Source organism: Salvelinus namaycush, chromosome 17, assembly GCF_016432855.1.
Source record: "Salvelinus namaycush isolate Seneca chromosome 17, SaNama_1.0, whole genome shotgun sequence".
NCBI lineage: Eukaryota > Metazoa > Chordata > Actinopteri > Salmoniformes > Salmonidae > Salvelinus > Salvelinus namaycush.
This window is the reverse complement of record NC_052323.1, coordinates 32,459,922-32,484,453: the sequence shown is the minus strand read 5'-3', so window position 1 is coordinate 32,484,453 and position 24,532 is coordinate 32,459,922. Positions and strand designations below refer to the sequence as shown.

Genomic DNA, 24,532 nt, shown 5'->3' with positions numbered 1-24,532 from the left:
AGGTATGTTAAGTTCATGTTTTAAGTATCCCTATATTTCTGTTATTACGGGGCTATCACTCAGTCAAGAGTGCGCATGCGCAGGAAGTCTAGTCGTTGTTGGACCTGGCCTTGAGTGTAATGGCTACCTTGTAGTGTGTTCATATAGTAGAGTAAACTTTGTTAAACTGGAACCTTGTCGTTGTGTCATTTCGAGTTAACATTGGTAGCAGAGGATGGTTTCTAACTACAATGTGCCACCTCGCTTCGACGAGAAGAGGTCGTACGAAAGTTGGAAAAATGAACTGGGAATCTGGACACGCGTTACTAATCTGGACGCGAAAAAGCAAGCACTTGCGGTGGTATTATCGCTCGAGGGAAGAGCGAGAGATACAGCACTGGAAATATCCGTTGAGGATTTGAACAAGGATGACGGTATGGGAACTTTGATCACAGCACTGGATTCTGTATTTCTTAAAGAAGAGAAAGACCGTGCCTACGTGGCATATTCAAACTTTGACAGTGTTACGAGAGATATTTCGGTTGCAATGGCGGACTACATCATTGATTTCGAACAGAGGTACAATAGAATGCGCAAGTACGACATGGTTCTCCCAGATGCAGTGTTAGGGTTCAAGTTGCTAGACACTGCTTGTCTAGATGGTAGGGAGAAACAGTTGGCTTTGACTGCTTGTACTGTGCTGACTTTTGCATCTATGAAGTCGGCACTAAAAAGAATATTTGGTGAGAAGACGTCTGTCGCGCCAATAACAGATGGAATGCAAGTGAGTGACGCAGCATATTACACCGAGCAGCACAGAAAAGGCGCCAACAAGTCACGTTCTCAAGACAACCAGAAGAGGGCGCCATTTCCCGGCACAAATCCACTGGACAAATATGGAAGGAGATCGAAATGTGCTATTTGTCAAAGCACTTACCATTGGGTTAAAGACTGTCCTCATAAAAATGAACAAGTTAAACTAACAGATGAAAATGTAAACACAGCGATAGAGCAGTGTAACATTACACTGTTGTCAAATGAATCTGCTTCTGATACTGAGATTTTTATAGTTGAATCCTTAGGATCTGCTGTGATTGATACTGCATGTACACGGACAGTGTGTGGTGCAAAATGGCTTGATAGCTATGTCAGTGAACTAAATATGAAAGAAGTACAAAATATGATTGACACACCAAGCAACAGAGCTTTCAAATTTGGAGACGGGAGAATTGTCCATTCTACCAAGAGAGTTAAGATACCAGCAAAAATTGGTCAGACTAAGTGTCACATTGAAACAGAGGTGGTCCCTACAGATATCCCCTTACTATTAAGCAAAGCTTCCCTCAAGAAGGCAGAGGCTGTACTAGACATAAAAAATGACAAGGCAGTGATGTTTAAACAACCAGTGACTCTTGAACTTACTACCTCAGGCCACTATTGTGTAAACATTTTAGACAAAGACATCACACAGAGTCCATGCAAAAATGAGATTCTGACTGACACAGAGCACATGGAGATTCTGACAGTCACAGAGAACATGAGCACTAAAGAAAAACACAAAGTCTTGTTAAAGCTTTACAAACAGTTTGGACATGATACAGTTGACAGACTTCAGAAGTTACTCAGCAGTTCAGGGAATAATGATGATGAGAAGTACGAAACTGGAAACAAAGTGTACTACAAACGAGTTGACTGTCAAGAGTGGAAAGGACCGGGAGTAGTCATTGGTCAAGATGGTGTGGTGATATTTGTGAGGCACGGAGGCATGATTGTCAGGGTGCATCACTCAAGATTGCGGAAAGTAAATGATCAACAAGATAGAGGGGCTGTTGCTGAGAATCAGTCTCCTAATGAAAATGACAAAAAGGACACAGTAACAGACACAAACCTACCAGATGTCGCATCCAATGATATGGACACTGAAACTGACACAGGAAATGGAGCAGAGACCTTCAACCATGCCACAGGTAATACTGTTGAGGGTTCAAATGAGGAAAACATTCAACAACAGCCACATGTGTTAAGAGAACATGGTTGTTCCAATCTGAAAACTGGACAAACTGTTAAATACATGGACAGAGAAAGTGGTATTCCACATACAGCAACCGTCATTGAACGAGCAGGAAAAGCAAAACACCAGAACTGGTACAACTTGCAGTACTCTGAACCAGCTACACTTTCTGGTACAACAGGGTCAGCTGACCTGTCACTTGTAGATAATATCAGAATTGAACCAATGGAAAATCGAGAAAAACAGAATGACATTCAAAATGATGATGTACTTGAAACAAAGGACGTGTCATTTGACTCAGCTAAGCTAGATGAGCTCAGTAATTGGAGGAAAAATGGAGTGTTTGAGGAAGTCAAAGACATTGGCCAAAAGTGCGTCTCAACAAGGTGGGTGTGTACCCTTAAAGAATCCTTAACTGGAATAGTGCCCAAAGCACGTCTAGTGGCTAGAGGTTTTGAGGAGCTGGCTGCTAAAGAACTGCCAAAAGACTCACCGACATGCGCCTCAGAGTCACTCAGATTGTTGATGTCAATGATCTGCCAGAAAAAATGGAAACTTAATTCCATAGACATCAAATCTGGATTTTTGCAGGGAACAGAGCTGTCAAGGGACATTCACATCCGACCTCCGCCCGAAGCGAAAAGTGAAGGAACACTGTGGAAACTAAAAAAGTGTGTGTATGGACTGGCAGATGGATCACTCTACTGGTACAACAAAGTCAAGGCAACAATGCTGAATACAGGTGGAAAAATGTCACAAGTGGATCCTGCAGCCTTCTATTGGCTTGATCAAGACTGCAATGTGACTGGAGTACTTGCCTGTCATGTTGATGACTTTATCTGGGGTGGCTCACAGACCTTTGCTACAACTGTGATTCCACACCTCAAAGCTGTTTTCTAGGTTGGCCGTGAGGAGCATGATCATTTTTGTTATGTTGGCATAGAGTTTATTACAGTTGATGGAAAAATACTGATGCAACAGGAGAGCTATATCAAGAATCTTCAACCCATCCACATGGATTCTTCAAGAGCCGTACAAAGGAATTCCCCTCTATGTGGAATTGAAGCTGGTCAATTGAGGTCAAAGATGGGACAAATTTTATGGGCTGCGAGACAGAGTAGACCTGGTTTGATGGTTGCAACTTGGCATTAACACAAAACACACCACTGTACAAACCATTCATGAGGCAAACAAAGTTGTTCGTAAACTGAAATCACAACAAGTGACTTTAAAGTTTCAGCATGTTGGAAAAGATGACTCTTTGAAACTAGTTGTCTTCAGTGATTCTTCGCTAGGTTATCACTGGTGGGACAAAACGGCACTTCCTACCTGTAGTTTGTGTCACTGACAACTACTCATTAGTTGATGCTGTGAAGTCAACCAAGTCTGTCACAGAGAAAAGATTTTGAGATTAGCAGCATCAAGGAACTTATTCAAGCACAGAGAATCCAGCGGATTCTGTGGTCGACCACAAAGGAACAGCTTGCTGACTGTCTGACTAAAAAGGGAGCATCCGGTCTTGTGCTCCTACAGGCTCTCGCTCCTACAGGCTCTCAGTAATGGAAAGTGGCAGCTTGAGTAATACAAATAATAACTGTCACACAACCCATTTGTAATGGGGATCTTGAATAATACTTGGACATTTAATTATGTTGTTGATGTTTTTTTTCTTTAAAGAAAAGGGGGAGATTGTTAAGTTCATGTTTTAAGTATCCCTATATTTCTGTTATTATGGGGCTATCACTCAGTCAAGAGTGAGCATGCGCAGGAAGTCTAGTCGTTGTTGGACCTGGCCTTGAGTGTAATGGCTACCTTGTAGTGTGTTCATATAGTAGAGTAAACTTTGTTAAACTGGAACCTTGTCGTTGTGTCATTTCGAGTTAACAAGGTACAGTCGTGCAACGATTGTGCTTTTTTCGCAAAATCACTTTTGTTAAATCATGCGAAGTTGGCTGTCTTTGTTAGGAAGAAATAGTCTTCACAGTTCGCAACGAGTCATGTTAGCAGGCAATATTAACTAAATATGCAGGTTTAAAAATATATACTTGTGTATTGATTTTAAGAAAGGCATTGATGTTTATGGTTAGGTACACATTGGAGCAACGACAGTCCTTTTTCGCGAATACGCACCGCATCGATTATATGCAACGCAGGACACGCTAGATAAACTAGTAATATCATCAACCATGTGTAGTTAACTAGTGATTATGATTGATTGATTGTTAGCTGGCTTAGCCGGCTTATGAAAAATATTAAAACATATATTAAAAAAGAACTAAGCAGATATGTCTGCTCCAGGCAGACATGCAGCGCTAGAAACTTGTTTTCTGGGGAAGTTAACAGTAAATAAGACATGGCTGTGAAGCTCGTTCGGCCAGTACTGTTAATCACTGCATCATGTTCCTGCTGTCAGAGGACTGTGTGACGCTGTATCCTCTGTTCCACTGTTCCTGTGGCAGAGATAAGAGGAAAGGTAGATGAGGGGGAACAGTGGAGGGATTGTGAAAGAGAGGTCCTGGAAGACTGGCCAGGCATGATGATAAGTGGAGACACACACCAGGTGATCCATCTCCATGCCTTTCTCTCCTCTCCAGTCCTGATCCCATCCCACCTCATGTCATCCATCAGGAGGTGTCCACCCACTGACTAGGTGTCCCCCGTGACAGCGCACAGAGAAGAGAAGAGAGCTGGCCTTGGTGGAGGAGAGAAGCATACCTTCACATCTCAGTAGCCCTGCAGGACACCAGAGGACCAGTAGGGGGTGTGTGCTCTGTGCTGCTGGCGCTCTGCTGTCATTCACAGCCATGCTACTCCACTAATGGAAGCCCCCAGCAGTGGCACACACACGACGCACACAGGACTGATGTGCGCCTTTGATGAAAGCTAGGGGTTTGCCAGTGACATAGAGAGAAAACAGAACTCTGTACCTGCCGGGCAAATACCTGAGGTATGGTGCGCTGAAAAATTAATTGGCATTTTGTAAAGCACTCTATGTCACGGTAAGTGCTGCTTGAGAATATTTCAGGAGCAGGAGTGGGAGTCAGCAGGCAGTACAGTACAGCGCTGGGTTTTGTCGCAGTGTGAATTAGTGGGTGTTTATCAGGAAGTGTAGGATGTACTTACAGAAGGCTCACTGCTAGACGAGGAGAGGATGGCTTACATAAGTAAGTCATTTGCTAATCCGACAGAAATGCAACACGACTGGCCTCACATTCATGGAAATGGATTGTGAAACGTGAAAAGTTAATGCCGATGTAGTAACTTGGCCCTTGACCTACTCTAGGGATAACGTTAAAACGTTAAACGTTTGCGTGAGTACATTTTTTCATGTATTTCAATATGTGTTGCTGGTATGACTTGTTCCTTCATCTCGGCTGCTTTGCAAAGAACACAGTGCTAGAACAATCTAGAAAAACTTCCCCTGCAGGTCTTAAACAATTCCAGCTCTATTCAGCTTTGTTTTGTACCAAACTTAAGGCTAACCCGCATGAAACAAATGGCCCAGTGTGCCTCTCACATTCTAATGACCCTTCAGATAGAGAGAGACACCCCTCTGAAAGCATTCAGTCCTCACTATGGCCCATCACTATCAACAGACCATCCTGGTGACACCACCCAAACACTGCCCCAACATAAAAGGACAACTCCAGCAGCCTCCACATGGCCGACTCCTAAGTAGGCAGGATTGTCAGTGATACCGCGGCTTGGCCGAAGCCTCTATTACATGGCCTTTTGAGTCCCCGGTGAGGTGGCATTCCCTGCCATACTGTCGTCAAATAGGGCTGGGCTTTAACATGAGCCATCTGAAGAACACACATCAGACCAGGCTGCTGAGGAGTTTCAACTCAGTCCCGTGACTTCATTCACTTCATTGCATCTACATAGTTACTGACAAAGGAAAACTGAAATGGCTTAGCATAAAACGGCTCTTCCCAGACATTATTATACCTTCCTCATTTCTAGACTTGCAGCCAGCCACAGACCTTGTCCCTTTATCTAAACATCATCGAAACAGAGTGTTGAGAAAGCAGAAGCAATCTCTTGAGAAAGCATATGGAAACTGGGAAGAGGGGGGGGCTTCAGATGGAAAACGATTTGCACTTTTTCCTCAAATCACCTCAAGACAAATACCTGCAGAGAAATCAATGAGTCATCAGGAAACTGGGCCAGAGTGCATCCCCATCTCAACTCCCTCCACAGTTTGCCTCTCTCATCCAGGCGTCTGACCCAGGTGATCGTATACTGACACTTTTACTAGACACATTAGAAATAAACTGGGATAACGCTGACAGCCTCTGCTAATAGGTGTCCGTGTGTGTGTGTGTGTGTGTGTGTGTGTGTGTGTGTGTGTGTGTGTGTGTGTGTGTGTGTGTGTGTGTGTGTGTGTTTGTGTGCGTGCGTGCGAGTTCACCTGTCTGCGTCACATATCCCAATAGAAATCTGACTGGCTCAATGCTTATCTGTTTCCTCAGTAAAATCAGACCACTCTCCAGTGGGAGTCTGAAACTCCAGATGCCGCTGCCTCCAGAATGTTGTTGAGCCTGATGATGCACTGATAACAGAATAGACTGCTTCTCATTTATTCAAAGAATAACATGCAAATGGAGCTGCAGTCGATCCAATGAGTTGGATCCTGCTTGCTTGTGTAAACGGAGACGGCTTAAAATAATTTCAGGCTAGGCAGCAGAGCATCATGGGAAGCACTGAAAAGCACAAACAGTGCTGTGGAAGTACATGAAAGGACGAATGCTACGGGAAAGAGAGAGAGAAACATTATGTGGAGTGGGCAGAATTCAAGACTTTGACAAGGAATAGAACTGACTCCAGAACATTCTCTGGTGATTGCTAAAAATGTGCTCATTGGCATCGAACAACAACCAGGCCCAGAGTAGACCTTGTCTAAAGCAGTTAACTCACTTTTCCCTCTGTGGCTGGAGACGGGGGCATTAAAGGACCGAAACAGTCCTTTATCACAGGAGCACACTTCTGCCGTGAAGATAGAAAGGTTTAACAAAGGCTACGTAGTTTATAGTGGGGCAGAAGCTGCAAGATGCAGGTCCTCAGGTGCATAGTGGGGTCTGAGCAAGTGAGCATGTTAGTCAACAGTCAAGTGCAGCAATTTGGAGATGTCACTGAGCTCTGTCAAGTTCCATATCAGTCAAACTTAAGACATACAGTGCATTGGGAAAGTATTCAGACCCATCTACTTTTTCCATACTTTATTACGTTACAGCCTTATTCTAAAATTGATTAGTTATTTTTCCTCATCAAATTACACACAATACCCTATAATGACAAAACAAAAACAGTTTAGAAATGTTTGCAAATGTTTAAAAAAATAAAGAACTGAAATATCACATTTACATAAGTATTCAGACCCTTTACACAATACTTTATTGAAGCACCTTTGGCAGCGATTACAGCCTCGAGTCTTCTTCGTTTTGACGCTACAAGTTTGGCACACCTGTATTTGGGGAGTTGATCCCATCATTCTCTGCAGATCCTCAAGCTCTGTCAGGTTGGATTGGGAGAGTTGCTGCACAGCTATTTTCAGGTCTCTGCAGAGATGTTCGACCGGGTTCAAGTCCGGGCTCTGGCTGGGCCACTCAGGACATTCAGAGACTTGTCCCGAAGCCACTCCTGCTTGGCTGTGTGCTTAGGGTCGTTGTGCTGTTGGAAGGTGAACCTTAGCCCCAGTCTGAGGTCCTGAGCGCTCTGGCGCAGGTTTTGATCAAGGATCTCTCTGTACTTTGCTCCATTCTTCTTTCCCTCGATCCTGAACAGTCTCCCAGTCCCTGCCGCTGAAAAACATCCCCACAGCATGGTGCTGCCACCACCATGCTTCACCATAGGGATGGTGCCAAGTTTCCTCCAGACGTGACGCTTGGCATTCAGGCCAAAGAGTTCAATCTTGGTTTCATCAGAACAGAGAATCTTGTTTCTCATGGTCTTGAGAGTCCTTTAGGTGCCTTTTGGCAAACTCCAAGCGGTCTGTCATGTGCTTTTTACTGAGACGTGGCTTCCGTCTGGCCACTCTACCATAAAGGCCTGATTGGTGGAGTGCTGCAGAGATGGTTGTCCTTCTGGAAGTTTCTCCCATCTCCACAGAGGGACTCTAGAACTCTGTAAGAGTGACCATCGGGTTCTTGGTCACCATCCTGACCAAGGCCCTTCTCCCCTGATTGCTGAGATTGGCCGGGCGGCCAGCTCTAGGAAGAGTCTTGGTGGTGCCAAACTTCTCCACTAAAGAATGATGGAGGCCACTGTTCTTGGGGACCGTCAATGCTGCATACATTTTTTGGTACCCTTCCCCAGATCTGTGCCTCGACACAATCTTGTCTCGGAGCTCTACGGACAATTCCTTCGACCTCATGGCTTGGTTTTTACTCTGACATGCTCTGTCAACTTTGGACCTTATATAGACAGATGTGTGCCTTTCCAAATCATGTACAATCAATTGAAATTAGCACAGGTGGACTCAAATCAAGTTGTAGAAACATCTCAAGGATGATCAATGGAAACAGGATGCACCTGAGCTCAATTTCGAGTCTCATAGCCAAGGGTCTGAATTAGAGGTTGACCGATTATGATTTTTCAACGCCGATACCGATTACTGGAGGACCAAAAAAGCCGATACCGATTAATCGGCCAATTTTTATTTATTTATTTGTAATAATGACAATTACAACAATACTGAATGAACACTTATTTTAAGTTAATATAATACATCAATAAAATCAATTTAGCCTCAAGTAAATAATGAAACATGTTCAATTTGGTTTAAATAATGCAAAAACAAAGTGTTGGAGAAGAAAGTAAAAGTGCAATATGTGCTATGTAAGAAAGTTAACGTTTCAGTTCCCTGCTCAGAAAATGAGAACATATGAAAGCTGGTGGTGCCTTTTAACATGAGTCTTCAATATTCCCAGGTAATAAGTTTTAGGTTGTAGTTATTATAGGAATTATAGGACTATTTCCCTCTATACCATTTGTATTTCATTAACCTTTGACTATTGGATGTTCTTATAGGCACTTTAGTATTGCCAGTGTAACAGTATAGCTTCCGTCCCTCTCCTCGCTCCTCCCTGGGCTCGAACCAGCAACACAACGACAACAGCCACCATCAAAGCAGCGTTACCCATGCAGAGCAAGGGGAACAACTACTAGAAGGCTCAGGGCGAGTGACGTTTGAAACGCTATTAGCACGCACCCCGCTAACTAGCTAGCCATTTCACTTCGGTTACACCAGCCTCATCTCGGGAGTTGATAGGCTTGAAGTCATAAACAGCGCAATGCTTGACGCACAACGAAGAGCTGCTGGCAAAACGCACGAAAGTGCTGTTTGAATGAATGTTTATGCGCCTGCTTCTGCCTACCACCGCTCAGTCAGATACTTAGATACTTGTATGCTTGTATGCTCAGTCAGATTATATGCAACGCAGGACACGCTAGATAATATCTAGTAATATCATCAACCATGTGTAGTTAACTAGTGGTTATGATTGATTGTTTTTTATAAGATAAGTTTAATGCTAGCTAGCAACTTACCTTGGCTTACTGCATTCGCGTAACAGTCTCCTTGTGGAGTGCAACGAGAGAGAGGCAGGTCGTTATTGCGTTGGACTAGTTAACTGTAAGGTTGCAAGAGGTGGATCCTCCGAGCTGACAAGGTGAAAATCTGTCGTTCTGCCCCTGAACAAGGCAGTTAACCCACCGTTCCTAGGCCGTCATTGAAAATAAGAATGTGTTCTTAACTGACTTAAATAAAGGTAAATAAAAAAAATATACAAAAATAGGCAAATCGGCGCTCAAAAATACCGATTTCCGATTGTTATGAAAACTTGAAATCGGCCCTAATTAATCGACCATTCCGATTAATCGGTCGACCTCTAGTCTGAATACTTACGTAAATAAGGTATTTCTGTTTTCTATTTGTAATAAATTAGCAACAATTTCTAAGAACCTGTTTTCGCTTTGTCATTGTGGGGTATTGTGTGTAGATTTCTGAGGATTTTTTTGTTTTTGTTTTTGAATAAGTTTGTAACGTAACAAAATGTTGAAAAAAAATCAAAGGGTGTGAATACTTTGTGAAGGCACTGTAGAGCTATAAATAAATATGTTTTGTTACGTACACTGGATAGGTACATGAAATGTGTTGTTTTACATGGTCAGTCATAGTAGTACGGCGCCCCTGGAGCAAATTAAGGATAAGTGACTTGCGCAAGGGTACGACGACAGATTTTGCACCTTGTCGGCTCGGGTATTCGATCCAGCGACCTTTCAGTTACTGGCCCAACGCCCTACTATATACCACATCGTCCCAAGATGTTCAGCAAAAGGAGAGTCATATTTAATTAGATTTCTCTGTGTTAGTCAAGGTTGGGAATCCACAATTATACCAATGTCCTTGCCTTTTCATGATACTATCAGGGGGATGTAGCTCACTAATAAGCATGTTGGGGGGGAGTCGAGGTGTCGATAAACCTGTCCTATAGAGTCTTCACTGAGGATTGGAAGAGTATTGCATTCTGTATTTTTTATATTACCTTTTTTCAACAGAGTGAATCTGGTATGTTTTGAGGAGGAGGAAATACTATTAGATGGGTTGATCTTAGTTGAAATCATGTTGTAACGAACGTCTACTTCTTCCTCCTCCTCAGACGAGGAGAGGCGAGACGGATCAGATGACCAATATGCAGCGTGGTAGTTGGACATAATGAAATTTATTAAACAAGACGAACAAACGAACTACACTTGATAATTAACAAAATAACAAAACGACGTAGACAGACCTGGACATGAGAACTTACATACAACGAAGAACGCACGAACAGGTACAGACTACAAAACAAACGATACAGTCCCATGTGGTATCGACATACAAACACAGGAGACAACCACCCACAACAATCAATGTGAAAACACCTACCTTAATATGGCTCTCAATCAGAGGAAATGAAAACCACCTGCCTCTAATTGAGAACCATATCAGGTCACCCTTTAACAAACATAGAAACACATAACATAGACTACCCACCCAAATTCACGCCCTGACCGTCAAACACATACAAAATAACAGAAAACCGGTCAGGAACGTGACACATGTGCAGACGGGACACTAGTTAACACCAGTTTAGACTAAATCTTACAGATCCCAGCCAAAGCTGTCACCTAGCCAATAGTTAGCTTGCAATTTCAAAAGAAGGTGATAAAGTATGTCTTCAGGCTGTTCCCCATACCTTCTCTCCTGTGCTGTAGTCAGTGGAATGTTCTGTCATTATTACTGTCATAGATGGGGAACAGGACAGGGTGTGAGAAGGACATATATGGAGTGGGGCAGCAGAGGTCAGAAGGTCGTTGTGACATGTGAGTAAAGCCTGTCAAGCTAGCGAATCAAAACCAGCCTCAGCTCCCAAGCTCCAGTCACGCAACCAATGCCTAAGCCTGCCAAGCTAAAAGTTCACTGTTAAACTAGGTCAGTGGCAGGGGTGTGTGTATGTGGGGTGGGGGGGGGTGATTCTACCTACTACCTACTGTTCACCTGCGATGCTGGGTGCCTTAATGGTGAACCACCCATTGTTGTGGCCAAACAGCCTGAATGGAGACAATGGAAATGTAGATGTTGTGAGAAGCCTGGCTGGCGGGAGGCCAGGTAATCAGAGAGTTTAAAGAGCTACTAGTGAGCCAGGCCACCAATCAGATCCCTCCCCTCTCCTGTAATTCCCTAGCCAGCCCACCATGTGGTGGAACACTGTTCTGCTTTGTTGTCGTGGGAGGGCAGAGTGGAATGTTTTTCACAGGTGTGCAGGTAGTGGCTTGCAGTGCATCTCTATTACGTAGTCCCCTGAACAGTTTCCATACACCCTCGTTTCCACCCTGCAGCAGCATTCCTGTTTACTACCTACCTACCTACCTGCTGCCGTCAGGTACTCAGGCCCTGGCCTTGCACCAGCAGCATTCCTGTTTACTACCTACCTACCTACCTGCTGCCGTCAGGTACTCAGGCCCTGGCCTTGCACCAGCAGCATTCCTGTTTACTACCTACCTACCTACCTGCTGCCGTCAGGTACTCAGGCCCTGGCCTTGCACCAGCAGCATTCCTGTTTACTACCTACCTACCTACCTGCTGCCGTCAGGTACTCAGGCCCTGGCCTTGCACCAGCAGCATTCCCCAAGGTGTGACAACACTACACGGGTGTACTATTTGTTGTGAGTGTGTGTGCCAGGGACCCACGAAAGGTCACCACTATGGTAAGTTAACACAGCTCATAACACAGAGGCTAAGCTAACAGTCAGATCATGATGAAGATGGTGATCTGGCCTGAAATCATGACATAAGGGTCAGATCCCTTGTCTAGGGCAGTGAATACTAACTATCTTTAAATGGGACACCGCACCGTGCTCAGGTTGCTGTAAGGTAAGCAGTTGGAGGGAGTCGTAATCCCCCAGACAGCTTGATGATGATTATACGGCATCATGATGAAATCATGCGGAATCCAACCTGACATGCTGATGTCATGACGTTGGCCTGGGGGTAGGTTAATGACAGTCATAAATACCTCTTCCCCCCTTTTTCCTCTCTCTACCCTACTGATGTGACATTTGAAAATCCCTTGGTTAACATAGAGATTCTGGGAACATCAGAAGGTGGGGGGAAATTAACCATATTTTGGTAATCCAACCAGTTGTACATATGGGTGGGTACTTAATGAATATGATGTCAGTTCGGTTGTCATCTGAGACATTCTCATCAATGATAGGATGACATAAACTCTACAGTGGAAAGTCTGCACATTGTAGTTATCGGATTCACATGGAATTGTTGTTCAATTTAAATGTTTGAATATAAAATTATTGGTGAAAAGATTAAATGTAATTTTTGCTTCCACATGAGAGATTTGGGTTATCATAAGGTTAGGTCTCTGCTCAATCAGTGACCCGCCCCTGTGAAGAGACACGGGCTGTAAACTATGAAAACACACCCTTCTCCCGCCACTATATAAAGCCTTGACGAAAATGTAACCTCCTGTTCCGAGGATGTGAGGATGATGGTCCATACATTAAAAGGACTAACATGTCAACTGTTCCGGGTACATTAGGATGACGATCCGATGTCAGAATGGTTCAGATAATAACTACAGAACGAAGCCAACCTTAGCCTGAGCTTTGGTTGCGAATGGTATGAACTTTGAACTCTTATTCACTACAGAAGTGATACCTCCTAGCCGTTGAATTAGCAACAGCAGCTGCAAACGTGGGCTAGGACAGAACAGATAGAGTATCCCGTCTACCACACAACGACGTTACTACAACGTATCCAATTTACCAGCAGAGACATTCTTCAAAGGACAAAGGACTCTGTTGGGCACCACGGCCTTCCATCTACCACCAACCTACCGAAGCACATCTCCGAGTAAATATTTATTACATTTTCCTTTTCCAAATGGGCGGTAATTTAGAATGCATAAGATACTGTATTTACGATAGCATGGTTCTCCCTTTGTTCCTCAAGTCTTCCCGCTCTTTCACTCAAACCCAGCCCCCTTTTCTTTTGTGTAACCAGCTGTCATATCTGTTCTGTCCGCCAGGGACGTTTTCCTTTATGACGTAATTTGTAATCAAGGTATGATTCATTCTGTGTATATGTAATTCTGTGTGATTAGTTAGGTATTTAGTAAATAAATAATTAAACCCAATTTTGTATTGCTGATTCAACTTGTTAGCCAGGGTTCGTGAAGTTAACCTTTTGTCAATAGGGGGAGCAGTTAGCATTTATTTTTTCTGGGTGTTGCCAAATTAAACTGCCTCGTACTCAATTCTTGCTCGTACAATATGCATATTATTAATTCTATTGGATAGAAAACACTCTCTAGTTTCATAAACCGTTGGAATTATGTCTGTGGGTGACCCAGAACTCTTTCTACAGCGAAATCCATGACAGGTACTGCGAAGGTCTGAGAGCGAAGCTCTGGTCTCAGATCAGTTTTAAAGGTCTGTGTGTATCCTATGGAACGACATGAACTGCACCCGCCTTCCCCTGGATGTCAGTAACCAATGAGAAGTGGAATGGGCTTTATACGTAGCTCTCAGAGGTTATAAAAGGCCAAGGAGTGAGGTGCGCCTTCTTTTCGACGCTGACCATTACGCAGAAAGGGACCTCAGGATGCCATTTTCAAACGCTCAGTTATCAACGTTAGATGTATCCGTCTGTAATTTAATTCGATATAGGTGTTAGAAACATCATAACGAAGCTATTTTAAACCGAGTTATATCAGATTATGCGAGTATATTGCTATTTTTCGGAATTTCCTCAGTATTGCGTCTTGAGGATTTGGACACGTTGGGGCAAAATAGCTATTGTTAGCTATTGTTAGCTGCTATATCAGAAGTTGAATGCAACGTTTTACAACCAAGCAACGATTCTTTTGGACAAAGGACCACTTGGCCAAGATTCTGATGGAAGCTCGTCGAAAAGTAAGAGCTATTTATGATGTTATTCCGTTTTTATGTGGAAAAATGTAAACTCAATAATGGCGATTAGTGACGCCATTATTGCGGCACTAGTCTGGCTGTAACGCACACTGTATGTCTAGTAACGTTAATTTTAAAAATCTAACTCAGCGGTTGCATTAATAACTAATGCATCTTTCATTTCATGTCCAACCTGTATTTTTTTAGTCAAGTTTATGAATAGTTTTCGATAAAAATAGTTGTATTTTCAAAATGGCGCCGGGCAGATTGCTTGAGTAGTTGGACACTATTTCCATTGTGTAAGCACGATTTGTGCCGCTAAATATGCACATTTTCGATCAAACTCTATATGGATTGTGTAATATGATGTTACAGGAGTGTCATCGGAAGAATTCTGAGAAGGTTAGTGAAAAAATTTATGTATTTTGGTGATGATAACGCTATAGCTAATTTTGCCTTGAATCAATGCTCGGGTAACGTTTGCAAATGTGGTATGCTAATATAACGATTTATTGTGTTTTCGCTGTAAGACACTTTGAAAATCTGAAATATTGTCTGAATTCACAAGATCTGTGTCTATCCATTGCTGTGAGCTGTGTATTTTTAAGAAATGTTTTATGATGAGTAAATTGGTAATACACGTTGCTCTATGTAGTAATTCTAGTCGCTTTGGGGAGATTTGTGATGGTGGCTGCAATTGCAAACTATGATTTATACCTGAAATATGCACATTTTTCTAACAAAACCTATGCTATACAATAAATATGTTATCAGACTGTCATCTGATGAGGTTTTTTCTTGGTTAGTGGCTATCAATATCTTTATTTGGCCGAATTGGTGATAGCACCTGATGGAGTAAGAAACTGATGGAGTTAGAAAAGTGGTGTCTTTTGCTAACGGGGTTAGCTAATAGATTTACATATTTTGTCTTCCCTGTAAAACATTTTAAAAATCTAAAATGGTGGCTTTATTCACAAGATCTGTATCTTTCATTTGGTGTCTTGGACTTGTGATTTAATGATATTTAGATGCTACTATTTAATTGTGACGCTATGCTAGCGATGCTAATCAGTGTGGGGGGGGTGGGGGGTGATCCCGGATCCGGGTTTCTGAGGCGGTAAAAGATAACCAAGAATTTACAACTTTCAGATGAGACTGAAATAAGGTGACGATTAATATTGACTGCTATTGATGTAAAATATTACTAGGTCTTTAAGAGTTTATTCGGAAGATAACAGCTCTATAAATATTATTTTGTGGTGCCCCGACTTTCTAGTTAATTACATGTACATGATTAGCTCAATCAGGTAATATTAATTACGGAGAAAGGATTTTATAGAATAGCATGTCATATCACTTAATCCGGCATAGCCAAAGACACGACACTGACAACACCTCAAGTAAATACACTGTGCCACTGCCATGGCGGCTATCTATGAACTCCACCTTCTCTGAGTAGCAGAAATACAAGCAACTCTGCTGCTAAGAATAGTAATACAGTAAGTAGCCTTGTGAAAAATACAGGATTTCTGTTCCCTTCACAGACTGTAGTGTCACGCTGACAGTCAGCTGGCTGCATTATTAGCGATCGGCTATAGCCATGAGCAATGCTCTCAACTGCCAACAGAATAACAGTACATGAGAGGTGTGTGAAACAATTAGCAACCACCCCATAACAAGGTTGTAGGGTTCTGATCGGCCATGTGAGATCCATAACTAATATCCAGCCAATAAAGTTAATAACCAAGTATAGCTGCAGGGAAGGCCCTGCTGCCTGTGCCTGGCCACACTTTTGACATAATGACAGATAAGGCATTTATTTTCAGCTGGTGATGTGTAAACTTGTTACACTAAAGAACAGCGAGTCAACATCCATTCCTGCTCTGAACATGGACAATACACACCTCTTGTTAATGAGCAGGCTATGAGCTCGCTGAGCTAACCCAGTCAGTGTTAGGGGGTAAGCCCTTGCCAGTGTGAGCTTGCCCTCCACAGTAAGTCCCCAGGTGCTAGGTTACCATGGCAGGGCTGGAACACGGCGAGACTGTACTGCACTATCAGGACATTGGCATTTTACTTTAACCTTTCCCTGGTTTACAATCACGCCCAGGAGAGGGAGAGAGAGAGGTTGGACCGACAGGTTGGCCCGCCCACAGTAAGGGTTTACTATGAAGGAGCCATTCATTTATCACCCAGATCTTCATATGGCTGGGCTTGAGGGCTAAATAAATCACAAACTCGCAACAGAAACACATGTAAGCACTAGGCTATATTGGATATTATATCCAATTAATCTATTTATATCAACATCTAATGGTTCTCTTCACTATGAATGAGGCTGAAGCGCAGCAATACCGATCAGTCTTGCTGTTTAAACATCAGGATTTAAGTATCTCAATCCATATTCCACACACATACCCACTCATGCATATGCGCATACACACACACCCGCTCCACACTTTGACAGAAGCGGAGTCAGTACCCTGTATGGAGGTCTCCATCACACTACAATCTTAGGAAAAAAGGTGCTATCTAAACCTAAATGGGTTCTTTGGCTGTCCCCATAAGAGAACCCTTTGAAGAACCCAGGTAGAAAGAAACCTTTTGGGTTCCATGTAGAAACCTTTCCACAGAGGCTTCTACATGAAACCCAAAAGAGTCCTACCAGTACTGATCATGCAAGACCAGTCTTTGGGCTGTGAAGTGTTATCTGCTAGTTAACTCTTCATTTACCTTGGCTCGGGGCTGATGCAGAGTTGGACTGTTGTCCACTACATCCTGACCAGACCTTCATTTACAACTGAACCGCCTGCAACTCTCATTAATAGCTGTTTTACACACTTCTGCTGAACTTGAAGAGGTGAATTACTTGCATGCTCAAATAGGGAAACAATTATATCACTTAAATCATCTAAATGATTATGAACATTCATCTTATGAGTGTTTTTTAGGAAATAAAACATCAGGAAGGAATATGTATTTCATCTCAACACAATATATGTCACCATAAACTTCAAAAACGAACTTAAAAACCTGTTGACCCTACATTCAGGACACACAATCCATTTACAATAGACTACTTGCACACCCATTGTTTGGATGTGGCTGAGGTACAGTATAATGACCTGGAGGATGCTGACTACGAACAAATGCCTGAATGCACATTGAAATGGTAAAGCAGGTGGCGGTGAATATCATCAGGGGACGACAACACCTGGCAACCCAAATTCTTCTATTTGTTTTTCCAGATCTCTGTTTTTCAGGTTTTCACACTTTTTTCACACTAGGTTCCAAGACCACAACAATGCGTAAACCACATCAGCAGGCTCTTTTGAAATGTAGATATTGGGTTGTAATTAGGCCTACCCTTTAATTCAACTGCGCACCAGCCAAAGACAGTTGTTTGGTTAGCAATGTTTCTGTAGCACTCAAGGGAGATTGCAAAAAAAATGTCTACTGGATTGATGCAAATAATCCTGATATCATTCTGCCCGGAAGGCATAGGCTACTTTGTAGGTAACATTTAATAGAGAAGGTTTTAGGGAAAGCGTTTCCATCAACCAGAAGAAGGTTGTCATTACATTACTAACGACTACACAAAGTGGTAGACAAACGCGAACACACAGACAGGGACATTCCTGTGACGTTGTCTCTTTAGAAAGTTGAATAAAAATACAAATCACTGATGCATTTTTTTCATGCCTTATGATAATCTTGATGAATTTTCTAATAAGTTCAATACATTTAGTTGATTCGCTACTAAGTTCAATACAATTTTGAATATTGTTGAATTCCGTTTTTATGTCTGAAATCTGTGACTCCACAACGCAGATTTTATATGGCCTTACCCAAGGTTTCCACAGTCAATTGTGCATATCAAATGTCTCTATGGGCCCTGGTCAAAAGTAAAGCACTAGGTTTTATAGGGCATATGGTGCCAGTTGGGACACAGCATTGCATGTTCCTGTTCCAGATTTCTCATGGATCATACCTCACAAGTTGAGGAGCTGAATCTGAGCTGTCATTAGCTATGTTCACATTAACTTGTCCAGGGATTTGTTGTTGACAATTAGAAGGTTGACATAGGAAAATATGTGCTAATTGCCTGCTAGGGTGCGTTTCCATTTAACTATCTTATGTCCATGAAAACAGCTGGACATAACGACATCACACCTAAAAACCTACAGTGTTTCCATTACCCATTTTTGCAAATTGCTCATTAATAAATTTCCGACAATCTGTATGCCCACCCACCTATCTGTTTCATGTCTCAGGTAGCCCGCAAAAGCCAACATGGATAGAATGCAACAACTGACTAATATTTGCCATATTTTAATAATTCTCGTGCCAACGTATCGCCACGGTCCGTGCCATGGTGAGACTTGCACTCCTGTAGATCTGAACTAATTGGATGGTGAAACTTGCCCGCCAACTACAAAAGCAAGGCAATGCAAATCTTTGTCCTGCAAAGAAAGATTTTTATAGTTAACAAAAAATATTTTGCAAGATGTAGGCATTTAGAATTAAATGTGGAGTGGAGCTTTATAGTTACGCGGTGACATCACGTGCCCCGCGTACCTTCAAAATGATTTGGCAGTCATAATTTATTCGAAAAACTGTTTCCATCATAATTTGTCACAATACATAAAGTTAGACAACAGAAAAATCCACCAGTCGAACTGATAAAAGTGTTGTCGATCTTTAGAACATTTCTCCGATACCTGCCATTTCTATTACACATGTCACAAAGATTTCTTTAGCGACAATGCTTTTGTTGAATAAACCTGGGTCAATGGAAACCTGCCTACTTAGGCCCATTGGCATTATGTTAAAGCCCCTGATGCATTTCCCAAAGCAAGCTACAGGCTCACGCTAATGTCCTCAACATCAATAGAGTCATTGTGATGAATACAAAACACTTGCAAAGGTTAATTAAGGACATTATGGCTTGTTGTGTTGTATTATTATTAGATTTTTTTTTTTTTAAATGCACATTATTTCATAATATCATATTTCAAAACCATGGCTAATTTCAAAAGGAAAATGAAAGACAATAATATATTTGCATGTTTGCACAGCTAAAGATGAGTCCTAGGACAAGAGATAATCGAAAACAAAATCAAAAGGAAAATAAAATGATCCTTATTGACTTGGGAGAACACAGCCTGAATATGTGAAGACAACCAAATGCCTGCTATAGTCAGTGTGTGTCTCAGGAGCCCATGCAAAGGATAGCCTTTGAAGCCGATGATGGATTAGTCTGCATCAATTATTGATATCTAATCAGCTGTTTCCTAGTTCCTCTCCCTCCCATACAGTCAGAAAATGCGTCCCAAATAGCACCCTATTCCCTTTATAGTGCACTACGTTAGACCACCAGGGCCTGATAGGGTAAAAGTAGTGCACTATAAAGGGAATAGGATAAATGTGGGATGCACGTAGGTTAGACCAGGGGTGATTTTCTTGGGACCCCAAAAAACTTTTTGGGTAAAAAAATGATATCTATTTTACTTCATGGTCAAGAAAGACTGTAAAATAATCCAGCAATTCAGATAAGAATGTGTCATATTTATAAAAATCTGTCCTTAAGTATTCCCACGAATCAAAAAATAAACATATGTGATGGTGTCTCAATGTAATCAAGTTATGAAATTATTGTTATTTTCAAATACAATCTCTTTTTGAGCTTAATTGTGGTCAATTTTCAGTGTACAGATTATTATAATTACGTTACGCCCCACCAACCATCCGCTCTGGCAAAAATCGGCCCGTGGCTGAATCTAGTTGCCTACCCACGGGCTAGGCTCAGAGTGGAGGGGAGAGGTACAGTGATCCATGAGAGTGCATCCTCAAGCCTCCCTGAGGAATGGCCTCAGAGCCTCAGCCAGATGATGGATCTCTGGGGCTTTGGGGAGGAAGCAAACATTCCAATCCTCAGTGACAAACCACAAAGTCAGGCAGTGACACAAGAAAAACCTCCCAGCAACACTTCTGGGAGATTAGACTCTTTCATCCTCAATTGAGTTGATAATTTTGAGTAATGATCATTCAGAATGATCCTTCTCAACAACAACAAAAAATATGAAAATGCTCTTCCTACCTAGATAATGATCTTGAAGGATGGGTGGTAGGCTAGGTGATAGGCTAGGATCTTCCAGAATGACCCTCATAGATAATGTGTGAGAACTTTAAATATAGGTGAAATGCTACTCATGGAGTAAAATGATCAGTGATGAGAATCATCTCTGTAACTGTTCATTGACTGATTTTCCAGATTGTAGTCGGGCTTAAAAATACAGTAACGTCACAGTGAACATCCAAACACAGAAACCAATGTCCTGTGGTTCATGGCCAGTCTAAATCAGCATTAAACCCCGCTAAGAAAAAACGAAGTCTTATCCATAATCTTCAGTCAGTACACAGCATAGCCAAAGCTAATTTCATTCATTCCATCAGAGAAACAGGCAGGTGTACTGTAGGAACTGCTCATTTCATAGACATAATGCATTTGCTCTAGTTAGAAAGAGTAGGCCTCCACTCTAGGCTTGACAGGTGACTCAGCCCATATCATGGAAGCTGAACACATAGCACTGCAGTATTCCATCACGGCAGGACAGCTCAGTGCCTGTGTATTAATACACAGCATTTCATTGAAGAGAGAGAGACTGCTGAGCACAGTGAGCACCCTGCCTGGTGCAGTGGACTATATTGTTTCCCTGTCTGACTAAATCTGGGAAAACAAGACTTCAGTTTGAAAGCTGATATGTCCATGCAACAGGACAACTCACTCAGCAACCAGAATCAAATGAACCATTGACTGAAAGGCGGTGAAACCACATACTGAAGCCTAAATGATGAGACAAACTACAGAAATGCATTTGCTATGTAGGCTGTGTAACTCATGCATCTCATGAATATAAAGGGTAGAACATAACTGGCCCATATAACGTTAGTAGTATAGGCCTTTAAATATTTACATCAAAATGGATGATTACATTTGATTAAGAAAATACTTCTGAAAAGAAGAATAAAAATGTATTCAGATGGAAGGGGAAATACTAAAAGGGGATAATGGCATCCACTTCTCAATCTAGAACTACTCTATGTGGTTCCGCTAGTACTGGCAGCAGCAGTACAGTACTGGCAGCAGCAGCACCAGTCACATGCAACCCAGAGGAAAGAGCGTAGCTGTCGCTCATGCACGTCACTGGAGCCGCGTCCTCCAGACTACTACGCAACAGAAAGCACATGACTGCAGCAACTCTGTGTTCTGTAACTATGGGGTGTATTCGTTACGGAAACCGTTTACCGTTTAAGAACAAACCGGAAGCAAACAGAGCAAAACGAGTTATTATTGGACAAATTCAGGTAGGTCCCTCCCCGTTTCATTCAGTTTGCTTCCGTTTTAGATTTTTTTTGCAACAGAATAGGCGGAATCAATACACCCCCGGTCACGATAGTAGGGTACTATTACAATGACCATAGATAGCACTGTCAACCCGATAATTCGGCTTAACATGCAACACCGCATCGAACGCTACATTTGATGGTGCTAATATCACGAACATCTCTACGCGATCAGAGCCTGATACAATGTTGTCACATTACGCTCTGGGACAAGTATAACTTTCCAGTTAGGGGAACTTCGTATCTAAGCGGGGACGCCCTCAATATGCATGTTTAACCCTTTGTTAATTATGCTGTACCATGTTTCAACTCATAATTAATTAATGTTATTATTAGATACTTATTAACTGACATTTAACACGGGATGTTCACTGCACACCTTACACATGTGACTTGAAATGTAAATCACTTTTAGTCTTGGCTTCTGCAATCAATGAACCTGCTCACTAGCTACACATCTAGCAAAAAGTAGAATATCTGAGAACGAATGCTCTCATCGCAATCTAGCGTTACATCATAATCTATCCTAGGTAGGCTACAATAAATAATAGTTGGAATTCAATGAAATTTAGCCTACTGAGAATAATCCGTGAGTATGCTGGCCAGTTGCATCCTATAATTATTTGAAATCTGGTGGTCTAATAATATTGTGCAATATCACATTACGATGAGATACCGCCCATAATTGGATTTTCATTCATATGAATGTTTGACAATTGTTATTTTGTTACCCCCTAAAACATGCATTTTTGGTAGCAAGGTTTTGTAACAGTGGCTCGCTGGTAACAAGGTTTTGTAACAGTGGCTCACTGGTAAGAACGTTTTGCAACAGTCTCGCCGGTAACAAGGTTTTATAACAGTGGCTCGCTGGTATCAAGGTTTTGTAACAGTGGATCGCTGCTTACCCAAACGATTACGAAAACATAATCGCCTGAATTTTTCACAGATGGGCACAATATTCCGCATTTCACATCATCATTCTTGCAGCACCTGAAACTCAACGGACGTCGATGATCGGATCAAATAGTCATTATCGTTGTATTGCACCCTATTCCCTTTGTAGTTCACTAGCTACTTTAGCCCAACTTTGATCCGTGAGAGACGCACTGTACAGAAACCGTAGCATACCGGTCTACAGTTGAACAATCTTTAGTTACTAGATAGATGGGCTGGTGAAACAGATGGATAGCCAACATACGCAAATTGCATTGATTTGCAATAATATAAGCATTAATCAAAACTCCAGTTTGTAAGCTATTAGCTGGATGGGAAATAAATAGTCAAACCTTCGTATACAAAGTATTGCCAATACATCCCTTCATTTCAATATCAAATGTATAAATAGCCAAGTTCATGCTATAGCCTACCCACGTGCTGAGGTCTCTGATTTGACAGGATTAGTCAAAAATAGTAAAAGTTTTATGAGCAACATAGAAATTGTTATTTCAATGTTAAATTACAAAATAATTTTACGCAACCTAAATGAAATGTTTTATTAATTACTATCCCACGTTGTTCGCACTAATAACATGTCCTTACAACTCCACGTGAAGCACATACGTCAAAGGTCTGAAGACGCCGGTTAGAGAGCCGAGATGCTGACAGCCAGAGCATACATGAAGATTAAATTACGCATGCTTCTGCCAATAACATGCAAACATGAACCCTCGGCCAGGTAGTCCTGATTCTGGATATATATCATATGAACATCCCTTACCTGGCTGCCTGAGTTTTCTGTCAGGTAATTGAAGACAAAAGAAGAGAGCTCCTCATCTAAGAGTGAAACGCAGTCCGCCATCTTCTAGAGAATGAAAGCTGGGAAGTCTGAGAGCGGGTATACAGTTCTGTTCACGTTCAATTGCAGTTTGTCGCCGGATGAGGGCGTTGTCATAGACTGATATAACTGAAATACAAATGTACTATTACTTGGCCTATAATGATGTGATGTCACTGTTTCGACAAGTCATTTAGATAACTTAATTTTCCTACGAAAGGTTGTGAATCAATCGATTTGTTGGCATATTGTCCTTGAGATAAGTAATGAAAGCATGCTTGGAAAAACAAAATGCATATGAGTAATATAAAAAAAAACGTGTCCACCTGGAATAGACTCAAAATGCATGTGGGGACTGTGATGATGACTCATACGGCAAACATGCAACTCAACTGATTTGTTTACACAACAGGCCTAACAATTGAAAGAACTGCGTACTTATATTTGAATAGCATTTTATATTTTTCATTTTGGTCTATTTTGAATCTATTTTACAGGTTATCCATAAAGAGCACACCATTCAGGCCATATGGCCACCACCACAGTAGGCCATTCCAACACCCATGTTGAGGTCTGTTGCCTGATTAAGTTTGGCAAAACCAATAGAGAATTGGTGCCAAAATAGAAATGAATAGAAATGTGTCATTTAGAGCTATTATACCTAGTAAAAATAGTCTACAATATCCTCAATTACTGCAGGTAAGAATATTTGCTCATTAACCCACCTTTGCCCCTTCTGATTACATATCAGCTGGGTCATGTGATACTCAGGGACAAGCTACTACAGTACATTATGGCTCCTCCCTCCTCCACCTACTCCCCAATGCCCCACTTCCTGCATCAATGTACCATTCACAACTTAACACAGGCAGCTAGTGAGGTCTTTTGTT

The 24,532-nt window shown here is 41.9% G+C and overlaps 1 protein-coding gene across 1 annotated transcript in view; it reads right to left on the bottom strand.

The window, feature by feature from the left end:
- Positions 1-23,666, bottom strand: part of LOC120062193 (peroxisome proliferator-activated receptor gamma coactivator 1-beta-like) — a 123,873-nt gene extending 100,207 nt beyond the window's left edge. The window contains exon 1 of the mRNA XM_039011995.1: positions 23,586-23,666. Coding sequence (XP_038867923.1) covers positions 23,586-23,666 — 81 coding nt within the window. The remainder of the gene's footprint in view (positions 1-23,585) is intronic.
- Positions 23,667-24,532: the final 866 nt, after the last annotated feature.